At 43.8% G+C, this 21822-nt stretch overlaps 1 protein-coding gene across 2 annotated transcripts in view; it reads left to right on the forward strand.

Annotated features, from left to right (window-relative positions):
* The window catches only part of PTPRJ (protein tyrosine phosphatase receptor type J), a 119967-nt gene that overhangs the window by 62131 nt on the left and 36014 nt on the right, over positions 1–21822 (forward strand). For both annotated transcript variants that reach the window (XM_034646611.1, XM_034646612.1), the window contains 8 exons: positions 704–970; positions 3452–3709; positions 11793–12050; positions 12759–13037; positions 15030–15320; positions 18935–19066; positions 20664–20874; positions 20989–21113. In XM_034646611.1, the coding sequence (XP_034502502.1) occupies positions 704–970; positions 3452–3709; positions 11793–12050; positions 12759–13037; positions 15030–15320; positions 18935–19066; positions 20664–20874; positions 20989–21113 (1821 nt within the window). The remainder of the gene's footprint in view (positions 1–703; positions 971–3451; positions 3710–11792; positions 12051–12758; positions 13038–15029; positions 15321–18934; positions 19067–20663; positions 20875–20988; positions 21114–21822) is intronic.

Raw genomic sequence — 21822 nt, forward strand, 5'->3', positions numbered from 1 at the left:
TAGAGAAAGAGACAGCCAGAGAGAGAGGGAACACAGGCAGTGGGAGTGGGAGAGGAAGAAGCAGGCTCCCAGTGGAGGAGCCTGATGTGGGGCTCGATCCCAGGACTCTGGGATCACGCCCTGAATCAAAGGCAGACGCCTAACGACTGAGCCACCCAGGCGCCCCTGTGGTATCTTTTCTTGAGGTTAGGAGTGTTACCCCAGTTTTACAGATGAGGAAACTGAGCTCAAGTGATTTTCCTAAGATCTACCCAGCTGTTAACGCAGAACTAACCTTGGAACCTGGACCTGCCTCATGCTGAAGTGTGTGATCTTTAATTGATCCCGTATAGTTCATTCTGGGTGGATAGATGCTTGAGAGGGTTTCTGGGTCACCCCAGCACCTGGGCAGGCATGAGTAGAGTCCATGTTATTGTTTGAGGAACCTGTCGCAGCTCTAAGAGTAAATGCACAAAAAGAACAAAGACTAACTATGCAAGTTGCAATTGGCCAGGTTGTTTTTCACTGATGATGATGATGCCGCCATTTGCTGGGACCCCCATACTTACATGTTGTGGTTGTGGGTAAATGGTGTAGGATAGGAAGGCGCAGTCACTGAGACTATTTCTTACATTAGATGACAGGCCCTGATGATGGTTTTGCTCTCTCTCTCTCTCTGACTTGGCCATTCTGGTTACTGTTAACTCCTTATGTGTCTTCACAGTTGCCAGTCAAGTTTTTGACCTTAAAGTTGTGAACATCAGTGCAACAAACATGACCCTGAGCTGGAAAATCAACGATAATGAGTCGTCCTCTGTCTATACCTACGAGATCCAGGTTGCTGGGGCAACTGATTCCTTCACCCTCAATACCAGTGAGACGGGGGTCATCATCACTTCTCTCAACTCCAGTACCTTGTACAACATCACAGTGCGCCCTTTCCTTGGCAACGGTTCTGAGGGCGTGTCGGGTTTTCTCCAAGTGTATACCCGTGAGTTCACTCATTGCTTTGCTAAACTGTCTCGCTTGCCTGCTATGTGCTAGGCCCAGACACGAGACAGAGCTCTGTTTCTGCCCTCAAGGAAAGCACGGCTCAGTGTGTGAGCCCACAGGGACTTGGGATGTGTGCTCTAGTAATGGCGATCATTGACTGACCCTCCCCCCCACATGCTGAGCATTGTGCAATGTGTTTTCCTTGCACTGTCTCAGGTGATGGTCACAAATCTATGACATGGTTGGCGTTAGCCTTATTTTATGGACGAGGAAGCCACGGCTGAGAGAGGTGCTGTAGGCAGGTGTCATACCTGGTAAGTGGCAGAGGTAGGATTAGACAGTTGGGCTTTCTTGACTCCAACCTGGGCTTGTCATGATCATTCTAGTCTGGTGGAGGCAAATTGATGCACGGAGACAAAAAGAACCTGGATATTCCTGTCCCTTTGTCTTTTGGATACTGACATTATAATGAAGCAGGGCACAGATATATCTCATCCTTTCTTTGCTTAACTGTGCCTTAAAGATAAGATGATAGGCAGCAAATAAAAAATTTTCTGTTCCAAAGAAGGTCCAGTAATTAAAATAAAACAATAATGGTCTACCAGCAGTATATGGTATAATAGTATCAGTATTGTACCATGTCAGGAGCTTTACGATCCCTGCTTTATAGATCAGAACGCTGCAGCCCAGTGCAGCGGAATGTTTAGCCCAAGGCCACAGAATTAGCTAGCAAGTGCAGAGCAGAAACTTGTGCCTGGCTCTGGACCCAGGGCTCACTTCACAGAACGCTTTACTTGGGTGTCTGTTGCTTCCTAGGAAGCATATCTTAGGCATTTTGTTTGTTTTTAAGAGCGCGAGTGAGGTGGGGGGAGAGCCATAGGGAGGGGCAGAGGGAGAGAGAGAGAGAGAATATTAAGCAGGCTTTATGCCCAACATGGAGCCTGACCTGGGGCTTGATCTCAGGACCCTGAGATTGTGACCTGAGCCAAAAGCAAGAGTCGGAGCTTAACTGACTGAGCCACCCACGCTCCCCCACACCTTAGGCATTTTTACAAATGTCTTCTGGATTGGCTCTTTGGGGTAAATGGAATTTGCTTTCACTTCTCCATCTTTCACATTTTTTACTATTTAATCCCTTTATTAGCTAGGATTAGGTTTGGCTGTGAGTAACAAAAAACTTCCCGAGTTTGCATGGCTTAAGCAAAACAGGAGTCTTATTTTTTTGGTCATCATAAAAGAAGCACAGTGCCAGGCGGGATGGGATGGTAGACTGTTAGCCAAGGCTCCATCACAGGAAACAGAAGCTATGAGCTTTTTTAAGCCGAAAGGAATTTAATCTTGGGAGCTGAGGGTTTGTAGAATTATTGGGACGGTTGTTGCATTATTTTGCTAGGGCTGCCATAACAAAATACCACAGACCGGGGAGCTTCAACAACAGAAATTTATTTTTCACAGTTCTGGAGGCAAGAAGTCTGAGCTCAAAGTGATGCATGGGGGTTTCCTCTGAGGCTGCTCTCCTTGGCTTGCAGATGGCTGCCTTCTCCTTGTGTCTTCACATGGTTGTCCTTTGGTCTGCACATGTCTGTGTCCTAATCTCCTCGGCTTATAAGGACCCCAGTCATACTGGATTAGGGACCACACTAATGACCTCATTTTACTTAATCACCTGTTTGAAGACCCTATCTCCAAATGTACCTCACATTCTGAGGGCACTGGGGGTCAGGACTTCAACATATGAATTTTGAGGGGACACAATTCAGGTCATAACAGCTGAAGAGCAGGCTTTACGCTGGGACCAGCAGTGACTCCTACCCTAAGGGTGCAGCTTTGTCACAGCATCTCCAGAAATGTATGTTCTGAGCTGTAGTTTGGGATCAGCAGCCACAGTGTCGGTTCTAGAGCTAAGCAGCCTGAGCTCTAGCCATTGCGTCTACCCTCCAGCTACAAGGGGGACAAGGGGCAGAAGATACTGCTCCACGCTTTCACGATACTTCGATACTTCGTAGAAGTCAGACAGTACTCCTGCTCACATCCCATTGGCCAGAACTTAGTCACATGGCTCATCTAGCAGCAAGGGAGGCTGGGAAATGTAGTCTTTATTTCCAATGGCAATGTACACCCCTAAAAATCTGGGGCTGTATGACTAAGGAAAAAGCAGGGTAGGAAATCAGTTTTAGCAGTCAATAGCAGCCCCTGCTTCATGTCCCTAAACAGAGGTTCATTCATTTCTGGTGAATGACTTTGTACAACCAAAAAGTATGCAGTTTCTATGTTCTTATAGCTAAGTGTTTCTCAATGGTCAGAAATACCAGTTTCTGAGGGGCTTGTGTTGTAGATGATAATACAAAGAAGAGAAAAAGACAGGTCAGGTGTCCCAAGTATGCATTTAATCTCAGTGTAAATACTTTTGTGAAGTTCAGTTGCCCTTGTCTTCTGGAGAAATAGGTTCTTAATCTAGTTGTTTACTTTCTTCCCTCAGCCCCTGGTCCAGTTTCTGACTTTCGAGTGACGAATGTCAGCACGAGGGCAATTGGCTTAGCTTGGTGGAGCAATGACTCAGATTTCTTTAAGATACTTACCACAGAGAATGGAACTGGAAAATCTCAGGCGAACACAACGACCAACCAAAGTATTGTCATTGGTGACTTATCCCCTGGAACCATGTATCATTTTGAAATACGTCCACAAGGACCAAATGGGACTGAAGGGGAGCCCCAGAGAGTTTGCAGTAGCACCGGTAAGCAAATAGGCTGTGTTTTCTGTGAAACAGTTTCTTAAAGGAAATCAGTGTAATTTATAATGTCAAATCTTCCAAATATTGCTTCTCTTTTTATCTAAGAAAAATCTTTAAAAAATTTATAATGATAGTAATGCATATTCATTGTATAAAATACACAGACAAGCAAAAAGAAGAAAATCACAAAGTAAACTGTCAACCAGAAATAATCACTGATAATTTTTGGTGTGTTTTTGGTGTATGAAATAATCACTGATAACATTTATGATTTTACAATTTTAAGATATATATATATATATGTGTGCATGTATAAATATATATATATATACAAATATTTCTTTTCTTTTACAAACATTGAAGTCATCCTATTCATGTGGTTTTATAATCTGCTTTTTTCCACTTAGCAGCTTAATATAGATATTTTTCCCTTTCAAAATAAATATTTCTACAGGAAAATTTTATTTTTTAAATTAATTAGTTATTTTAATTTATTTTATTTTATTTCTCTCTCTCTCTCTCTCTCTTTTTATTAACACATAATTTATTATTTGTTTTAGGAGTACAGGTCTGTGATTCATCAGTCATACACAACACACAGTGCTCACCATAGCACATACTCTCCCAATGTCCATCACCCAGGCACCCCATCCCTCCCACCCCACTTCCCTCCAGCAACCCTCAGTTTGTTTCTTGAGAGTAAGAGTCTCTTATACTTTGTCTCTCTCTGGTTTCATCCTGTTTCATTTTTTCCTCTCTTCCCCCATGATCCTCTGCCTTGTTTCTCAAATTCCACATATCAGTGAGATCATATGATAATTGTCTTTCTCTGATTGACTTATTTCACTTAGCATAATACCCTCTAGTTCCATCCATGTTTTGCAAATGGCAAGATTTCATTTTTTTGATGGCTGCATAATATTCCATTGTATATATGTACCACATCTTCTTTATCCATTCATCTGTTGATGGACATCTAGGCTCTTTCCATAGTTTGGCTATCGTGGACATTGCTGCTATAAACATTGGGGTGCAGGTGCCCCTTCAAAGATACACTACATTTGTATCTTTGGGGTAAATACCCAGTAGTGCCGTTGCTGGGTCATAGGGTAGCTCTGCTTTCAACTTTTTGAGGAACCTCCATACTGTTTTCCAGAGTGGCTGCACCAGCTTGCATTCCCACCAACAGTGTAAGAGGGTTCCCCTTTCTCCACATCCTCTCCAACATCTGTCGTTTCCTGACTTGTTAATTTTAGCCATTCTGACTGGTGAGAGGTAGTATCTCATGGTTTTGATTTGTATTTCCTTGATGCCGAGTGATGTTGAGACCTTTTTCATGTGTCTGTTGGCCATTTGGATGTTTTCTTTGCAGAAATGTCTGTTCTTGTCTTCTGCCCATTTCTTGATTGGATTATTTGTCCTTTGGGTGTTGAGTTTGATAAGTTCTTTATAGATTTTGGACACTAGCCCTTTATCTGATATGTCATTTGCAAATATCTTCTCCCATTCTGTTGGTTGTCTTTTGGTTTTGTTGATTGTTTCCTTTGCTGTGCAAAAGCTTTTTATCTTGATGAAGTCCCAGTAGTTCATTTTTGCCTTTGTTTCCCTTGCCTTTGGAGACGTGTCTAGCAAAAAGTTGATGCGGCCGAGGTCAAAGAGGTTGATGCCTGTGTTCTCCTCAAGGATTTTGATGGATTCCCTTCTCACATTTAGGTCTTTTATCCATTTTGAGTCTATTTTTGTGTATGGTGTAAGGAAGTGGTTCAGTTTGCATGTGGCTGTCCACTTTGCCGAACACCATTTGTTGAAGAGACTGTCTTTCCATTGGATATTCTTTCCTGCTTCGTTGAAGATTATTTGACCATAGAGTTGAGGGTCCATTTCTGGGTTCTCTATTCTTTTTTTTTTCTTTTTTTAATATTTTACTTATTTATTTGACAGAGAGAGAGAGGCAGTGAGAGAGAGAACTCAAGAGGGGGAGTGAGAGAGGGAGAAGCAGGCTTCCCGTTGAGTGCGGAGCCCGATGTGGGGCTTGATCCCAGAACGCTGAGATCATGACCTGAGCCGAAGGCAGCCACATAATGACTGAGCCACCCAGGTGCCCCATCTGGGTTCTCTAGTCTGTTCCATTGTTCTATGTGTCTGTTTTTGTGCCAGTACCATGCTGTCTTAATGATCACAGCTTTGTAATGGAGTTTGAAGTCTGGAATTGTGATGCCACCAGCTTTGATTTTTCTTTTTCAACATTCCAGTCCTGTGAAAAAAGTTGATGGTATTTTGATAGGGATTGCATTGAATGTGTAGATTGCTCTAGGTAGCATAGACATTTTAACTATATATGTTCTTCCAATCCATGAGCATGTAACGTTTTTCCATTTCTTTGTGCCTTTCTCAATTTCTTTCATGAGTATTCTATAGTTTTCTGAGTACATATCCTTTCCCTCTTTGGTTAGATTTATTCCTAGGTATCTTATGGTTTTGGGTGCAATTGTAAATGGCATCGATTCATTAATTTCTCTTTCTTCTGTCTTGTTGTTGGTGTATAGAAATGCAACTGATTTTTTCTGTGCATTGATTTTATATCCTGCCACTTACTGAATTCCTGAGTGAGTTCTAGCAATTTTGGGGTGGAGTCTTTTGGTTTTTCCACATAAAGTATCATATCATCTGCAAAGAGTGAGAGTTTGACTTATTCCTTGCCGATTTGGATGCCTTTTTTCTTTTTGTTGTCTGATTGCGGAGGCTAGGACTTCTAGTACTATGTTAAATAACAATGGTGATAGTGGACATCCCTGCTGTGTTCCTGACCTTAGGGGAAAAGCTCACAGTTTTTCCCCATTGAGAATGATATTTGCTGTGGGCTTTTCATAGATGGCTTTTATGATAATGAGGTATATATCCTTTATCCCTATACTATGAAGAGTTTTAATCAGGGAAGAATGCTGAATTTGTCAAATGCTTTTTCTGCATCTATTGAGAGTATCATATGGTTCTTGTTCTTTCTTTTATTAATGTAGTGTATCACATTGATTGATTTGCAGATGTTGAACCAACCTTGTAGCCCAGGAATAAATCCCACTTGGTCGTGGTGAATAATCCTTTTACTGTACTATTGGATGCTATTGGCTGGTATTTTGGTGAGAATTTTTGCATCCATGTTCATCAGGGATATTAGTCTGTAATTCTCCTTTTTGGAGGGGTCTTTGTCTAGCTTTGGGATCAAGGTAATGCTGTCCTTGAGTTTGGAAGTTTTCCTTCCATTTCTATTTTTTGGAACAGTTTCAGAAGAAGAGGTAGTAATTCTTCTTTAAATGTTTGGTAGAATTCCCCTGGGAAGCCATCGGGCCCTGGGCTCTTGTTTTTTGGGAAATTTTTGATTACTGCTTCAATTTCCTTGCTGGTTATGGGTCTGTTCAGATTTTCTATTTCTTCCTGGTTAGTTTTGGTAGTTTATAGTCTCTAAGAATGCCCATTTCTTCCAGATTGTCTAAATTGTTGGCATATAGTTGCTCATAATATGTTCTTATAATTGTTTGTATTTCTTTGGTGTTGATTGTGACCTCTCCTCTTTCATTCATTTTTATTTATTTGGGTCCTTTCTCTTTTCTTTTTGATAAGTCTGGCCAGGGGTTTATCAATCTTATTAATTCTTTCAGAGAACCAGCTCCTAGTTTCATTGGTCTGTTCTACTGTTCTTTTGGTTTCTATTTTGTTGATTTCTGCTCTGATCTTTATTATTTCTCTTCTACTGCTGGGTTTAGGCTTTATTTGGTGTTCTTTCTGCAGCTTCTTTAGGTGCAGGGTTAGGTTATGTATTTGAGAGCTTTCTTGTTTCTTGAGAAAGGCTTGTAGTGTAATATACTTTCCTCTTAGGACCACCTTTGCTGAATCCCAAAAGTTTTGAAGAATTGTGTTTTCATTTTCATTTGTTTCCATGAATTTTTTAACTTCTTCTTTAATTTCCTGGTTGACCCATTCGTTCTTTAGTAGGATGCTCTTTCGCATGTATTTGATCTCTTTCCAGCTTTCCTCTTGTGATTGAGTTCAAGTTTCAAAGCATTGTGGTCTGAAAATATACAGGGAATGACCCCAATCTTTTGGTACTGGTTGAGATCTGATTTGTGACCCAGAATATGATCTATTCTGGAGAATGTTCCATGTGCACTAGAAGAATGTGTATTCTGTTGCTTTGGGATAGAATGTCTGAATATATCTGTGAAGTCCATCTGGTCCAGTGTCTATAGGATAATTTTAATACCTGCCTGGCATTCCATTGTCTAAATCAAGGGTCAGCAGATAGTAATGGCCTATGTGCCAAATCTGGCCCACTGCCTGTTTTTTTTAAATAAATTTTTATTAGAACACAGCCATGCTTATATATTTACATATTGTCTATGACTTCTGTTGTGCTAGAAATGAGTAGTTGCAACAGAAAATATATGGCCCATAAAGCTTAAAATATTTATTCTGTGGCCCTTAAAGAAAAACTTGGTTGACCCCTGGGATAGATCATTGTTATTCAAAGTGTGATCCAGGGATCCTTGAGAGTCCCCTAGGTTCTTTCAAGGGGCTGACAAAGTATTATTATTATCATAATGCTGCTAAAATGGTATTTGTCTTTTTCACTTTTGTTCTCTCATGATGAGTGTACAATGGAGTTTTCCAGATGCTATATGACAAGGGAGGACATCATCATTCTGACGGCTAATGGAATGTATGCTTGTGTAGTCTTATGTTTTAAAAATATCTTCATTTTTTAATTTCTAATACAGTAAATATAAATATAGCCTACATAAGTAAAAATTCTCTTTTAAGAAGGTAAAGGGATCCTGAGATTCAAAAGTTTAAGAACCACCGATCTGGATGTATTGTAAATTACTTAAGTACTCCTCTGTTGTTGGACAAGTAGATTATTTATAATCTTTCATAAACATTGTTCTTTAAGGTTAAATGATATTGATGAAAATATCTCATGAAAACAACTTAAGGTGCATTACTGTTGTTTTTAAAATTTGAAATATATTTTTTGGGAAAGTTTGGAAACCATACACTGTTCTTTGATCTTTGACTGTAGGAGAATTGAAATCTTTTATGCAGAAGGGACGAATAAAGAAATGAGACGAATTACCTTAGCCACATGTGAAATCAGTTGGGCTTTTGAGACTTTCCTTGTGTAGGTTTCTTCAACTCTGTTGGTTGGGTTAAGACATTGCTAGTTCCTTGGAAGATCTGCTTCCAAAATGAGGAACTGCTACTGTGCATTCCTCAGATGAAATGTAGTAATTCCTTTTCAAGTCTGACTTTTAGATTAGACTGTTGCGATGGGGTCTTAAAGTCAACATATATTTCTTTTCTCCTTTTGAGAATGTTGCTAATGATGAGGATCACCGTGGTGGGGGACCCTGATATTGCGTGACTTGCCAATAACCAGAACTGAATGTAATAACAGTTTAACATACTGGGGGTCTACAGAGCGCTGGACTCTAATCCTTTATCTTTATCCTCTCAGCCTTTATTTATTTTATCACAACTTCATGAGGTGTAGGCACTGTTAACCTCTCTATTTTCCAAAGAAGGGAATGGGAGTTCTGTGAGCTTAATAACTGGCCCAGAGTGACAAGGTAGTGAGCTGGCCTCGGTCTGGCTTTGAAGAATGCGGTCTTGACGGGAGTGTGGACTGACACTTTGCTATGGTGCAGCTGCAAAGCAATTCAGGACTATTCGTTGAGGAGAAGACATCTCTTGTACTGTACCTTGTAATTGAGTCTCATTGAATGGAAATCAAGAAGAGTTGTAATAAGGCACTGGTCTCTAAGGGGATTGCCAATCTATTATGGAACAACGTATGTTATTATTAAAATTGGTATCACAGCATTAAAGACAGTTTTGAAAAAGGGAAACAAATACCATATGACCCAGCAATTCCAGTCATTCATATGTGTGTGTGTGTGTGTGTGTGTATATATATATATATATGGGACTGGAACAGTTATCTGTACACCGGTGTAGATAGAAGCATCATTCACAATAGCTAAGAGGCGGAAGCAACCAAGTGTCCGTGAATAGAGCAGTGGATAGACAAAATATGGTATATCCACACAAAAGAATTCAGCCATAAAAAGGAGTGAAATTCTGGTACCTGCTACGATGTGGATGAACCTTCAAAACATTATGCTACACGAAAGAAGCCAGACATAGAAGGACAAATATTGTATGATTCCATTTACAAGCGGTTCTTGGAAGAGGCAAGGTCACAGAGACAGAGTAGAATAGAGGTTACCAGGAGGGAGGAGTTGCTGTTAAATGGGAAGAGAGTGTATGTTGGCCGTGATGGAATGTTTGAGGTATAGATGGTGGTGCTGGTTACACAACACTGTGAATTTGTTTAATGCCACTGAGTTGTACATTGACAAATGGTTAAAGTGATAAATATCATGTCATCAAAAGGAAGGGAATCGAGAATAGCTCCACTCTTCTAACCCAGCTGCATTCTTTCCACATCTGTGTCCACAGTCATAGGTTTTGTTTACATCATTGTAATTATTATACAAATCATTGTATTTTGTATTTGAGCTTCTTTTTATTTATGGTCTTCATGTTTTTAGTGGCTGCAGAATGTTTCATTAAGTAGCCAGATCACAGTTTACAAAGCCCTTCTCTTTTTATGGAATATTTAGATTATTGGTAGGTTCTTTTGTCTTTATGGATAATGGCTTTCTTTTATGTTCTCTGTGGAATCACTTTGACATCAGGAATTTGGTGGTAGGGAGAGAGTCCTCTCAAATCCACCTCCCTTTAAGGAGAACACACTTAAAAAAAATAAATTTTGGATAATGCTAAGTGAAATAAGTCAAGCAGAGAAAGACAATTATCATATGATTTCTCTCATCCATGGAACATAAGAAACTAGGAAGATCGGTAGGGGAAGAAAGGGATAAAGAAAGGGGGGGTAATCAGAAGGGGGAATGAAGCATGAGAGACTATGGACTCTGAGAAACAACCTGAGGGCTTCAGAGGGGAGGGGGGTGGGGGCAGGATAGACTGGTGATGGGTAGTAAGGAGGGCATGTAGTGCATGGTGCACTGGGTGTTATACGCAACTAATGAATCATCGAACTTTACATCAGAAACCAGCGATGTACTGTATGGTTACTAACATAATAAAAAAACATTAAAATAAAAAAAAATAAATTTTGGAAGCGAGTACATGCATGTAAAAAATAATAATAAAAAACCCCCACAAAACGTTTTGCAGTGAAAGTATTTCCCTCTTTTGTCCCCTTACCCACTCGGTTCCTCTCATTAGAGGTGATCTTGGTTCCCAGGTGAAGAGAGAAGTGTTTTGAAAGCAAGGGCAGAAAAGATGCCCGGCTTATGTCGTTATTTCTGGGCCTTGATCTATGCATTCATATTACACCTTGTTTGGTGTGTAGAGGTGAGGTGGATGGAGCAGGGTACCCAGAGTACTCCTGAGAGACAGTTCTCTTCTGAGCCCAGCTCTGAGGGTGGACCGTGTGTGTGTGTGTGTGTGTGTGTGTGTGTGTGTGTTTTCCCTTTACCCTGGCCTCCGATATTCCCAACCTAGCGAATGTCAACTCTCCATCTCAGCTGTTCTCTTCCGTATGCCAGACTATGTTACAGGAAGATGTTGTCCTTTGGGGAAGTGATTAAAAAATAAAAACCTATTTATCAAGATATAAGATACATACTGAAAAACACACACACCCTAAGTGCGTGGTCTGATGAGTTTTCACAAGCTGAACCCATCCGGTCATCAGCATTCAGATTAGGAATCTGAATGTGATTTCCACTGCAGAAGACCCCCAAAGGGGGTATTTTTAGGGCAAAAGCAAAAGACCAGAGAACTGACAGGATGAATTGGTGCATTCGTCCGTGTTATGCAAGAACCAAAATCCCTGAAAGAAATGAGTGTGTGTGTTTCTCACTTGTTTTGGAGTTTACCTTTTGTGAACTCATTTGAGACTTTGATGGCAAAAGAACAGTTCTCCTGACACTTCAAAATCAAGCTGGGCTAAGTTATGATGGTCCTTGACAGACTCCCCTTTCTCTTCCTTTCTTCCACCCAGACCCCAGTGCAGTCTTTGACATCCGTGTGCTCCAAGTCACCACAACCGAAATGGAGTTGGAGTGGCAGAATACAGACAGTTCTTCTGACTATACCTACACCCTGGAGGTACAGTCCAAGTATGGCTCTAACAAGACAAACAGTTCTCACAAAGCCGTCACTCTCAAGGACTTGGTTCCAGGCACCTTGTATAACATCACCATCTTTCCAGAAGTGAGCCACGTCGTGGGGGAGTCCAGTTTCACCACACAGTACACGCGTAAGTCTCTGAGGATGCCCGGCCAAGGGCTGTTCTCTCTGGCTCTCTCCTGGAGGGTGGGAAGTAAGCGTTGGTTTAACAATGGGAAGAGGGACCATTGTGTTTCTGGGCTCCAGGGAGAGAAGGAAGCTGTGTAAGTGGAAAACATCAGTCAACAGCCAAGGTTCTGCTATTCTCAGCGTTGGTGCTGAGCCGTGTGAACCTGGAGTTGTCTTTAGAAGCAGAAAGTGATGTGATAAGCCTGGACAACGGAACTGTTCCAGTCATTCCTTGGGGATACAGACTAGAGGAGGGTCACGTTGTATGTTGGCATTAGAAGACACTGCTCACGTGAGGAGCTTTGCACGCCCAATAAGGGAAGTGTCTTGCTAATGTTTGATCTAACTCTATGGTAGACATGGTAGTTTGTGTTATCTTTTTAGTACATTTTTCTCTTTCATTAACCAGATTTTCAAAACAGGAAATTATATCTGGGAAATCTATTTCAGATAAACTTAGAAATATTAAAGAAGAATTTTTTTTGAGATTGAATCTGTGTAATTATTTTCTAAAGGTCTTTTTGGGAAGCCTTTTGTCATTTGAGTCAGCAAATGTTAACTTTATTTATTCTGTCCCCATAGGGGTCATGCTGTTTTTAGAGGCAGTAAATAAAATAGTCCTGGAATTCAAGGCTAATCCAGGCTTTTTTTTTTTTTTTTTTTAATGAAGGGCCCAGCAATGTGTCTGACATTGAAATAAGTACCAACACCACAGCAGCATCCTTAACTTGGCAGAACTTAGATAGAGCTTCTGACACGTATACCTACCACCTTCTGATTGAGAAGGATGGAAATTCTAGCAAGGCAACACAACTCGTCACAGACATGGGCGTCACCAGTGCCACAGTCACTGAGTTAATACCTGGCTCGGTGTACACAGTGGAGATCTTCACCGAAGTGGGGAACAGCACCCAGTCCCTGGCACCTAGTTGGCAGTCATTCTGTACAGGTGAGTAGCCCCAGGTGACCCTTGGACTCTTTCCTGTGTGGTGCGGACCTTCCAGGTAGGTCCTCCACAGGCTTGATTAAGTTTCATGTAGTATGCAGTACGCTGATCTCTTTGAGACATCCTCTTAACTTATGAGTGCTGTCTTGTTGTTCTTATCATTTATTCATTCAACAAGTATTTATCGAACAGTTACTATATACTAGGCACTGTTAAATGACACCCACAAGTCCCTGCCTTCCTGGAACTTTTATTCTGGTGGGGAAGACAGATAATAAACAAGATAAATAAGTTATTAGATGACAATTACTGCTAGGGAGAGGGAAAAGAACAAGGAAGAGGGAGGTGAGATGTTTATCTGGGGTGCCCTAGTGAAAAGGTGACTGTTCCGTGAAGACCTGAAGGAAATGAAGGAGCCAGCCATATGGCCATCAGGGCATAGAGCATTATAGGCAGAGAAACAGCCAGTGCAAAGGCGCTGAGGCTGGAGTATGCCCGCTGTGTTGAAGGAAGAGCAGGAGGCCAGGATGGCAGGAGTGGGCCAATGGGAGCAAGGGGGCGACGGATGGGTAGATGGTGGGCCCAGCCCAAGAGGCAATGGGCCAGGAAATGGGTGCCATCCAGGCTTGTAGTTCATAGTTTGGCTTCCCCCTGAAGAAGATTGAAACGATATTGTTAAAATGGATGCTCAGCCTTTTCACCTTTCTTGATCCTTATCTCTCAGTGCTCTAAAGTGAAGGGCAGCCCTGCGTTTAACTGAGGGAGCTTTCAGAGAGGGACCCAGGGAATGTTTCACAGATGCTTCTTCTAAGGACTTCGGCTCACAGATCTGGTTGGGGCGCCTTTGTACCTTGGCACCTGTGTACCACCTTATTCTCTACCCTCTTTGTACCTACGTCTTCTCTTCCTTAGACCAAGCTACTCAGGTGTGTTTCGGCTGATTTGGAGGTGGAGGGTTCCCATTGGATCAGCCTCCCTGGTAGTGTAGGAGCTGGGCCCTTGAGGACCTCTGACCTCCCGCGTGGAGCAGCTGAAGAAATCCCGGCAGCTCTGAGTCACCTCTGCTAACTCGGGCTCTATCCACCTGGTCTAGACACTGATCTTTGGGGTTTGGGTAGCTTCTGTTGCTGATATTGATAATTATTGCAGCCTATAGCAAGAGAAAAAGACATATGAGCACTTATGACTGGGGGTGGCTGGAAGAGGGGCTGTGGGGGTAGGTGTGCATCGAGCAGATTACTTTTCCAGGCCTCAGGTGGAGAATGCGGGAGCTGCGCAAAGTGATTTGTTAGTGATTTTCCTGCTGTAAAATACTGCAGCGCTGAAATAGTGATAATACTCTCCTCCAGTGAAATTAGCACACAACCCCAAGATCATGACCTGAGCCAAGATCAAGAGTCGGAAGCGTAACCGACTGACCAGCCTGGCACCCCTGACACCCCATCTTAAAGATGAAGAGACGGATCCCATTTACCATTGATTATTCCACATGTTGTGTCTACAAAATACCCCGGACTTGGACTTAGAAAATCTGGGGTCCAGTTTTGGCTTTGTTGCTTACCAGCCGTGTCATCTTTAGCAACTTAATGTAACCTCTCGAAGCCTCCACTGGTTCATCGGCAAAGTGGGACAGCATTAGCCCTACCTCTTCCAGGTAGTCAGGAAGGCCCCAAGGTGAGATGACGTGGGTGAGGAAGTCGCTGCCACCGTGCTGTTATGCCACAGCTAGCTGTCACGGAGCCCTGTTCTCTTCTGGCGTGGTGACTGACGGCCACTGTTTCATATAATCCCCGTACAGTCCTGCAGTTGAGGCTCGGTTGGGTGACTGAGCCAAGGTCACACAGTTCAGTAATGCCGGCTTCAAGGTCAGCCCCTGCCTCTTTTACTGTCCCACCTGGCTCTGTCCTCATGACAGATGAGCCAGGACTCTGCTGGGGCCAGTGTTGGCAAAGGCACAAGTCCCAGACTCTCATATGTGCTGGGCTTGCTTTGCAGATCCCGCACCAGTAACCTCCTTCCACTGTGAAGTGGTCCCCAAAGAGCCAACCTTGATTCTCAAGTGGGCCCGCCCTCCCGGTACCAACGTGGGCTTCTGGCTGGAGATCAGCAGAGGAGCCTGGAGAAATGTGACGGACCTGGGGAGCTGCACCTCAGAGAATGGCACTGAGTACAGGACGGAAGTCACCTATTTGAATTATTCTACCTCCTACAACATCAGCATCACTGCCTCTTTCTGCAACAAGATGGCATCTCCTGCCCAAAACACCTGCCTCACTAGCATTACAGGTGGGCTTTGTGGTGGTAGCGGTGGTCGGGGGGCAGGTGGCACCGTGGTTACTCCTGGAGAACGCCTACCCAGTGGGTCTGCAAGTGTGGCCCAAAAATCGGTATTTCTTTTTAAATTTCTGCTGAAATATTTGTTTTTGTTGGCATAGACTGTTAATTCTATAGAAATCTAGTCTTAAAAAGCAGAGTAAGAGGGACTCGTTTTTTATATTCCAAAAGTTTCCTTTGTTTTACAGAATAATTCATTGCCATGTTTTCTTTTAATAGTAAGTTCCGTTATTGCATTAAAAAAAGCATTTTTATAGAAATATTCAAATATGCACAGAAGTAGAAGAAAGCATAAAGAAACCCACATATCCATCACCCAGTTGGCTATTTGTCAGAGTTTGGCTAATCTTCTTTCATTTAGATCCTCTTCTCCCTGACTGGATTACCTTGAGACCAGTCCTGGTCATTCTATACTTTTCTTTATAAATATTTCAAGAAATATCCCTCCAAGATAGAGGCTCCTTTCCCCTTTCTTTCGGACATAACCACATTGCTATTACCATCTCACAAAGTGAACAGTACTTTTATTCAGTATGATTACATATCCAGTCAAGATTCATATTTCCCTAGAATCCATATTGACAAGCTCCCCAGCTATTTTGAGGAACGGGAGTCCCTTCCTGTCCAGGGGATCCCACTAGTCAAATTTTCACGCTCATTGTTCTTATTTTTTATACTTGGAAGAACGTTGCTTTTATATCTTTGCTTCATTTTTATCTGTCTTTTCCTCGCCATGTCTTTGCCAACGTTGTCTTTGATCAACGTGGTGGGTTGATTTTGCTTTGTGCTTTTTGACCCCTGGATATGTTTCCTTTAGGGTCTCAGAATGTTTCTGGAAATTTTCCAAAGAACCTCTGGTTGTAATAGTAAGAGAAAAAGGGCTCTTACTACAGGAACACTGACTTGAAAAGTGGGTGAGGGGTTCTGTGGACAGAGCCTTGGATTTAGACAGGCGGACCTGGGTTTGATTCTAAGTTCTGCCTTTTACCAGCTATGTGATCTCAGAAAAGCTACGTAACCTCTGTGAGCCTTGTTTCTCTTAGTTATAAAAAGGGGAAATAATACTGGCTTTCGGGACTGTTAGACAAATTAGATAAGGTAATGTGTATGGAAGACCACTTGAGAGCAGCCATGTATGGCTGCTCAGGTTGTGCACTACACAGTTCCAGGGGACACCATTCATATGGACTGCAGTGTGCATAGGGCTCCTTGGAGTTGTGCAGTACACAACTATATCGGATGGCCTGGGTCACACTCCTTTGGGTTTCTGCAGCACTCTAGAACATACTAGAAATAATGAACCCTTTTTGTAGTTCTCTTTCATAATGTCATCTCTTCAGCTGCTGAGGAAGGTAAACCATGTCTGATTTGGTATCCCTGGGGCTGCACGCAGTGCCTAGGGAAGAGAAGGAACTTGTCAGAAATAGTTGTTTCTGAAGCTGAACAGTATGGTAGGTTTGGTTAATGACCGCTTTTTTAGTCCAGTAATTCTCTTAATTTTTAATCTGTAGCTCTCCCTTTCCTCAGATGAATTTTTCTTTAAGATTTATTTATTTATTAGTGAGAGAGCGGGGTAGGGTGGGGGAAGAGGGGCAGAGGGAAAGAATCTCGCTGAGGATGGAGCTTGATGTGGGATTCAGTCTCACGACTCATGAGATCACGACCTGAACAGAAACCAAGAGTTGATCGCTCAACCATATGAGCTATGCAGGTGCCACCCCCTCCTCCCTCACCCCCTGCAGATGAATTTTTATATACACATTTAACACATCTTTTATTTACCGTAAAAATGGAGCTGCATTTTCTCTGAGAGGTATGGGATGGGTAAATCTCAGACAACTGGAGTGATGGTCTTATAGCCATCCTTTGTTACTTCCTCGCTCTATGCCCGGGGTAAGGGACTCTGGTGAGTAAGGCAGACAGGGTCCCTGGAGCATAGGATGCAGGCAAGCAGAGAGGGAAAGGATTTCCAGCCCTGCAGGTAGATGAGCTAGGGTGCTACTGACAGTCTAGTCCCCTCTGGGCAGCTAAAAGGCAAAGAACCGAGGGGAATCCTGGAAGCCTGGGTTCGGAAGCCTGGTTAGGCGGTTGACAAGTAGACATGGGGATAGCGCCCCCAAGTGGTCACTGCTGTCAGTTACTTGAGAGGTTGCCAAAGCCTGGTTCAAAGCTGTGCTGCCCAGTAGAGAATAATATGAGTCTCCCGCAGAATTTAACATTAATTTAACATTAACAGAAAAAAAGTAAAAAGGGGGCACCTGGGTGGGTCAGTGGGTTAAGCATCTGCCTTCAGCTCAGGTCGTGATCCCAGGGTCCTGGGATTGAGCCCCCTGTCAGACTCTGCTTAGCGGGGAGTCTGCTTCTCCCTTCCCTTTGCCCTCCCCACCCCGTTGTACGCACGTGCTCTCTCTCTCTGCTCTCTCTCTCTCAAAGAAATAAAATCTTTAAAAAAATTAAGAAATAAAAAGGTAAAAAGGAAGAGCCAACATTGATTTAAATCACATTTTATTTAACTCAGTATATTAAAAATATCATTTCAATGTGTGTAATCTACATGAAGTCAATTATTGATGAGTTATTTTATGTTCTTTTCTCATGCTAAGTCTTTGACATCCAATCTGTGTCTTACATATCTAGCACCCCCGAATTTGGGCTGGTCATGTGTTACGAGCTCTACAGCTCCGTGAGGCTGGTGGCTGCCATGCTGGGCAGAGCAAGTGTGGTAGCCCCGCTGTGGTGTTCTTGTTCTGTTTTCTCAGTCTCCGTGAATCTTGACTATAATAGTGAAAACACTCAAACTGTATGTGGGAGACAAATTTAGGTAGAGAGAGAGAGAGAGAGAGAGTGTGTGTGTGTGTGTGTGTAGCAGGGTTATCTTTAATTCAGCGTCTTCTTCCTTTTGCGTTAATTCGGAGGCTGACTTCAGGAGCTCAGCTCAGAAAGCGGGGGCAGGTCACATGAAGGTCGTGCATGGAATGTTCCTGTGTGGGCTTTTCTGGTTTCTGGGAAGAGGGTCGGTCAGGTTTCTCTAGGTGGCATTTTTAACCAACTCCATCAAAAGATGAGGACTTTAGCTTGAAGAATGTGGACCAGGAGCACAGCCAGGTCTCAGGAGAAAGTGCACTCTCTCTGTGTCAACTTTGCTTTCCTCCAGGTCTCTCTGTTCCATCATCGTCCTCAGCCACGGGGGCAGGTGGCTGCAGACGGCTCTCCCCTTAGAGTTCCAGCCGCATGGACTCTGTCTGACTCTCTGTTGCTCTCCATCTACTCCCCGTTCTCTGGGTCAGAAGGGGCTGGGGGAGGATAGGAAAGGCAGGCTGTCTTCAACCAGCAAGGCTGCTGGGAGGCACGCCGAAGATGCCATTGGGAGCAGGGGATCTGCCACCTCTGCCCCCTGCTTCTCTCCCCTGCTCCTGGCTCTGGATGTGCTCTTCATGAGCCCCCCCACCCCGCTCCCCAAGCAAGGGCAGAGCTTGAGGGCCCTGTAGCAAACTTCCCCTTAATCATATTGTTCCCTCTTTGGTTTTAAATGGTGGGTGATCGTGTTTTGTTTTGCTCTGTTTCAGACCCCCCTTCTCCAGATGGATCCCCGAATATTACGTCCGTCAGTCACAATTCAGTAAAGGTTGAGTTCAGTGGGTTCGAAGCCAGCCACGGGCCCATCAAAGCCTATGCACTCATTCTCACCACTGGGAACGGTAAGCAGGGGTCAGTTACGGGTTAAGCAGCCAGAGAGCCATGTCGTGACCGAGGGCCATTCCTGTGCCCGCAGAGGCACACTGGAGATACAAATACATGACTGTTTTTACACTGTCGCCCACGCGTTGGCGCTCAGAAGGGGGTGGGTGAGCTATTTGCCTGATGATCTAGGTCAGGGTTGGCAGACTTTCTATAAGGGGCTGGGTGGCAAGTGTTTTAAGCTTTGCAGGACGTGCAGCCTGTCTCTGACTCTGGCGCTGTGCGGTGAGGGCAGCCGCAGAGGGTGCGTGAGGAATGAGTGAGGCTGTTCCAGTAAAACACTATTTGTCAGAATGGGCGGCCGGCTGGATCTGGCCTGTGGTTCACACCTGGCTGACCTCTGACCTGGGTTTTTCTTCTCTTTTACAACACAGGGTCTTTTTTTTTTTTTTTTTTAATTTGTTAACTTTTTTTTTTTTTAATGTTTTTTTATTATATTATGTTAGTCACCATACAGTACATCCCTGGTTTCCAATGAAAAGTTCAGTGATTCATTAGTTGCGTATAACACCCAGTGCACCATGCAACAACACAGGGTCTTTAGGTGACAGAATGTTAGTCTTAACCAACTCTCATTCTCTCTCTCTCACACACACACACACACACACACACACACACGTGCGCACACACACACGCACACACACACATCATACTCAAAGGGCGGCATTCTCTTGATGGAAAACAGGAAGGTGATTTCTGCATTTGTGGTGGAAACTTGCAAAAAGCATCCTCACAGCTGAGAGAGGAGGTGGCTCGCGTGCCCCCTTTTCCCGGACGGGGCTCCTTTACATTCTTTGGTGGGAAGAAAGGCATGATTTGAGAGGGTGTCTTTGTTAGCTGCACGTGGGTGCTTTGCACATGGCTGGGTTTTCAGGGCCAAGTTCTGTTGTTTTTGTTGATTCTTTAAATGTGAACAGTGCAGTGCTGCCTCTGCCCGTTCTCTCAGCCTGTGGGACTGTCTTCACCCCCTCGAGGGGTATGGGGATCCTGGAAGACAAGGAATTTGCTGGTGTCATAAACCCATGGCAGAGTTTCAACCACGGAGGCTGAGATCTCTCAGTCTCTCTGTCTTTTCATTTTGGGTCTGTTTCAAGTCATTTTGTGGTGAAGGTTTTCAGCAATATCCAAGCTTAGACCTTGCTGAATGAAGGAGGCAATATTTCACAGTGACCGGAGTGACCAGTAGCAGCCTGTGGTGGATAAGACCACATGCGCCAAGTCGATGGTCTGGTTTAGAAATCATGCCTGCTGTGTATGAAGGGTGGTCTTGGGCCCAGGTCCTTTTAGCTTTCTGTGCCTTCATTTTCCCACCTGTAAGATGGAAGTAGGAAACCTACATGGTAAGACTATTGTCAGTGACTATTGTTTAGTGCACAGAGATTAAGAAAAGCACATAGAACTTAATATAAGTAAAGCCTAGCACCAAGAACACACTTGAGAGATGGCAGCTGCCATCATTACTGCCCAGCGTCAATGTCATTATTTAGATGCGTGGGAAACTTAAATCTCTGTCTGCAATCACTTTCTTATGACTTTCTTTCTGTGTGCCTTTCTTAGCTGTTCACCCGTCTGCAAATGTTTTGAGATATACATATGAGGATTTCAAAAAGGGGGCCTCAGACACCTATGTGACATACCTCATAACAACAGAAGGAAAGAGACGTTCTCAGGGCTTGGCTGAAGTCTTGAAGTACGAAGTCGATGTTGGGAACGAGTCAACCACGCACGGTTATTACAACGGGAAGCTGGAACCCCTGGGCTCCTATCGGTAATGGCCTAGTAGTTCTTGCCCTTTGGGGCCGAGCCTCGCGAGTGTGAAGCTTTCCATGCCTGGGGTGGTGGCCACGTCTCAGCTACCGCTTTCCTTCTTGTCATCCCACAGGGCTTGTGTGGCCGGCTTCACCAACATCACCTTTAACCCTCACAATAATGGACTCATAGATGGGGCCGAGAGCTACGTGTCCTTCAGTCCCTATTCAGATGCAGTTTTCTTGCCCCAGGATCCAGGTAGAGAAAGAACAACAGTGCTGTTAACATTTCAGCGGGCTTTTGCTTCCAGTGTCTACAGAAGGCTGGGAATCTGCACGCCCCCCCTTGGCTCCCTGGGTGGGCTGGTCTCTCCTTTCGGAAGTTGAGATGTCACGTGGCCATCAAGACCTGCCTCTGCTTCCTGGAAGGAGGTCCCCATCAGCCCCCGTCCCCCACTCTCTCTCTCCTCTGAACGCCAGTTGCCCTTCCACTCTGCAAACATTACGTCCTTTTTTCTCAGTGTGGTCATTTGTGTGCCCACGTGACAGGCACACCATTTGACTTTCACTGCATAGAACCTTTGAACGTGAGGGTCAGAAGGAGCCGCAGAAATTGTCTTGTCCAGCTCCTCGCTGAGAAACGAGGCTGTGGAGGCCCAGAGAGGGGCAGTGACTTGTGTAGGGGCAGGGCTGACCCTCATGCCTCAGACTCCGTGTCAAGCACTCCTGTCCTCTGTCCCACAGAACGAAATGATTCAGGAGCCTCAAGGACCCAAGGGGGTACATACCCGACCTTCAGGCCAGAGACGAAGTGATCAACTGGTTTGTTAGTTTGCCGGGTGTTTACTTGATAGCTGTTGGCTTCAGGAAAGAAGCCCCAGGAGCAAAGTTCAGGGAGTCCCCACCCCCGACCCCAGTAAACAAAGGGGTTTTATGTTGCTTGAGCCAGTGCTGTGGGAACTTCTGCT

Source organism: Ailuropoda melanoleuca, chromosome 16 (assembly GCF_002007445.2).
Source record: "Ailuropoda melanoleuca isolate Jingjing chromosome 16, ASM200744v2, whole genome shotgun sequence".
NCBI classification, from domain to species: Eukaryota; Metazoa; Chordata; class Mammalia; order Carnivora; family Ursidae; genus Ailuropoda; species Ailuropoda melanoleuca.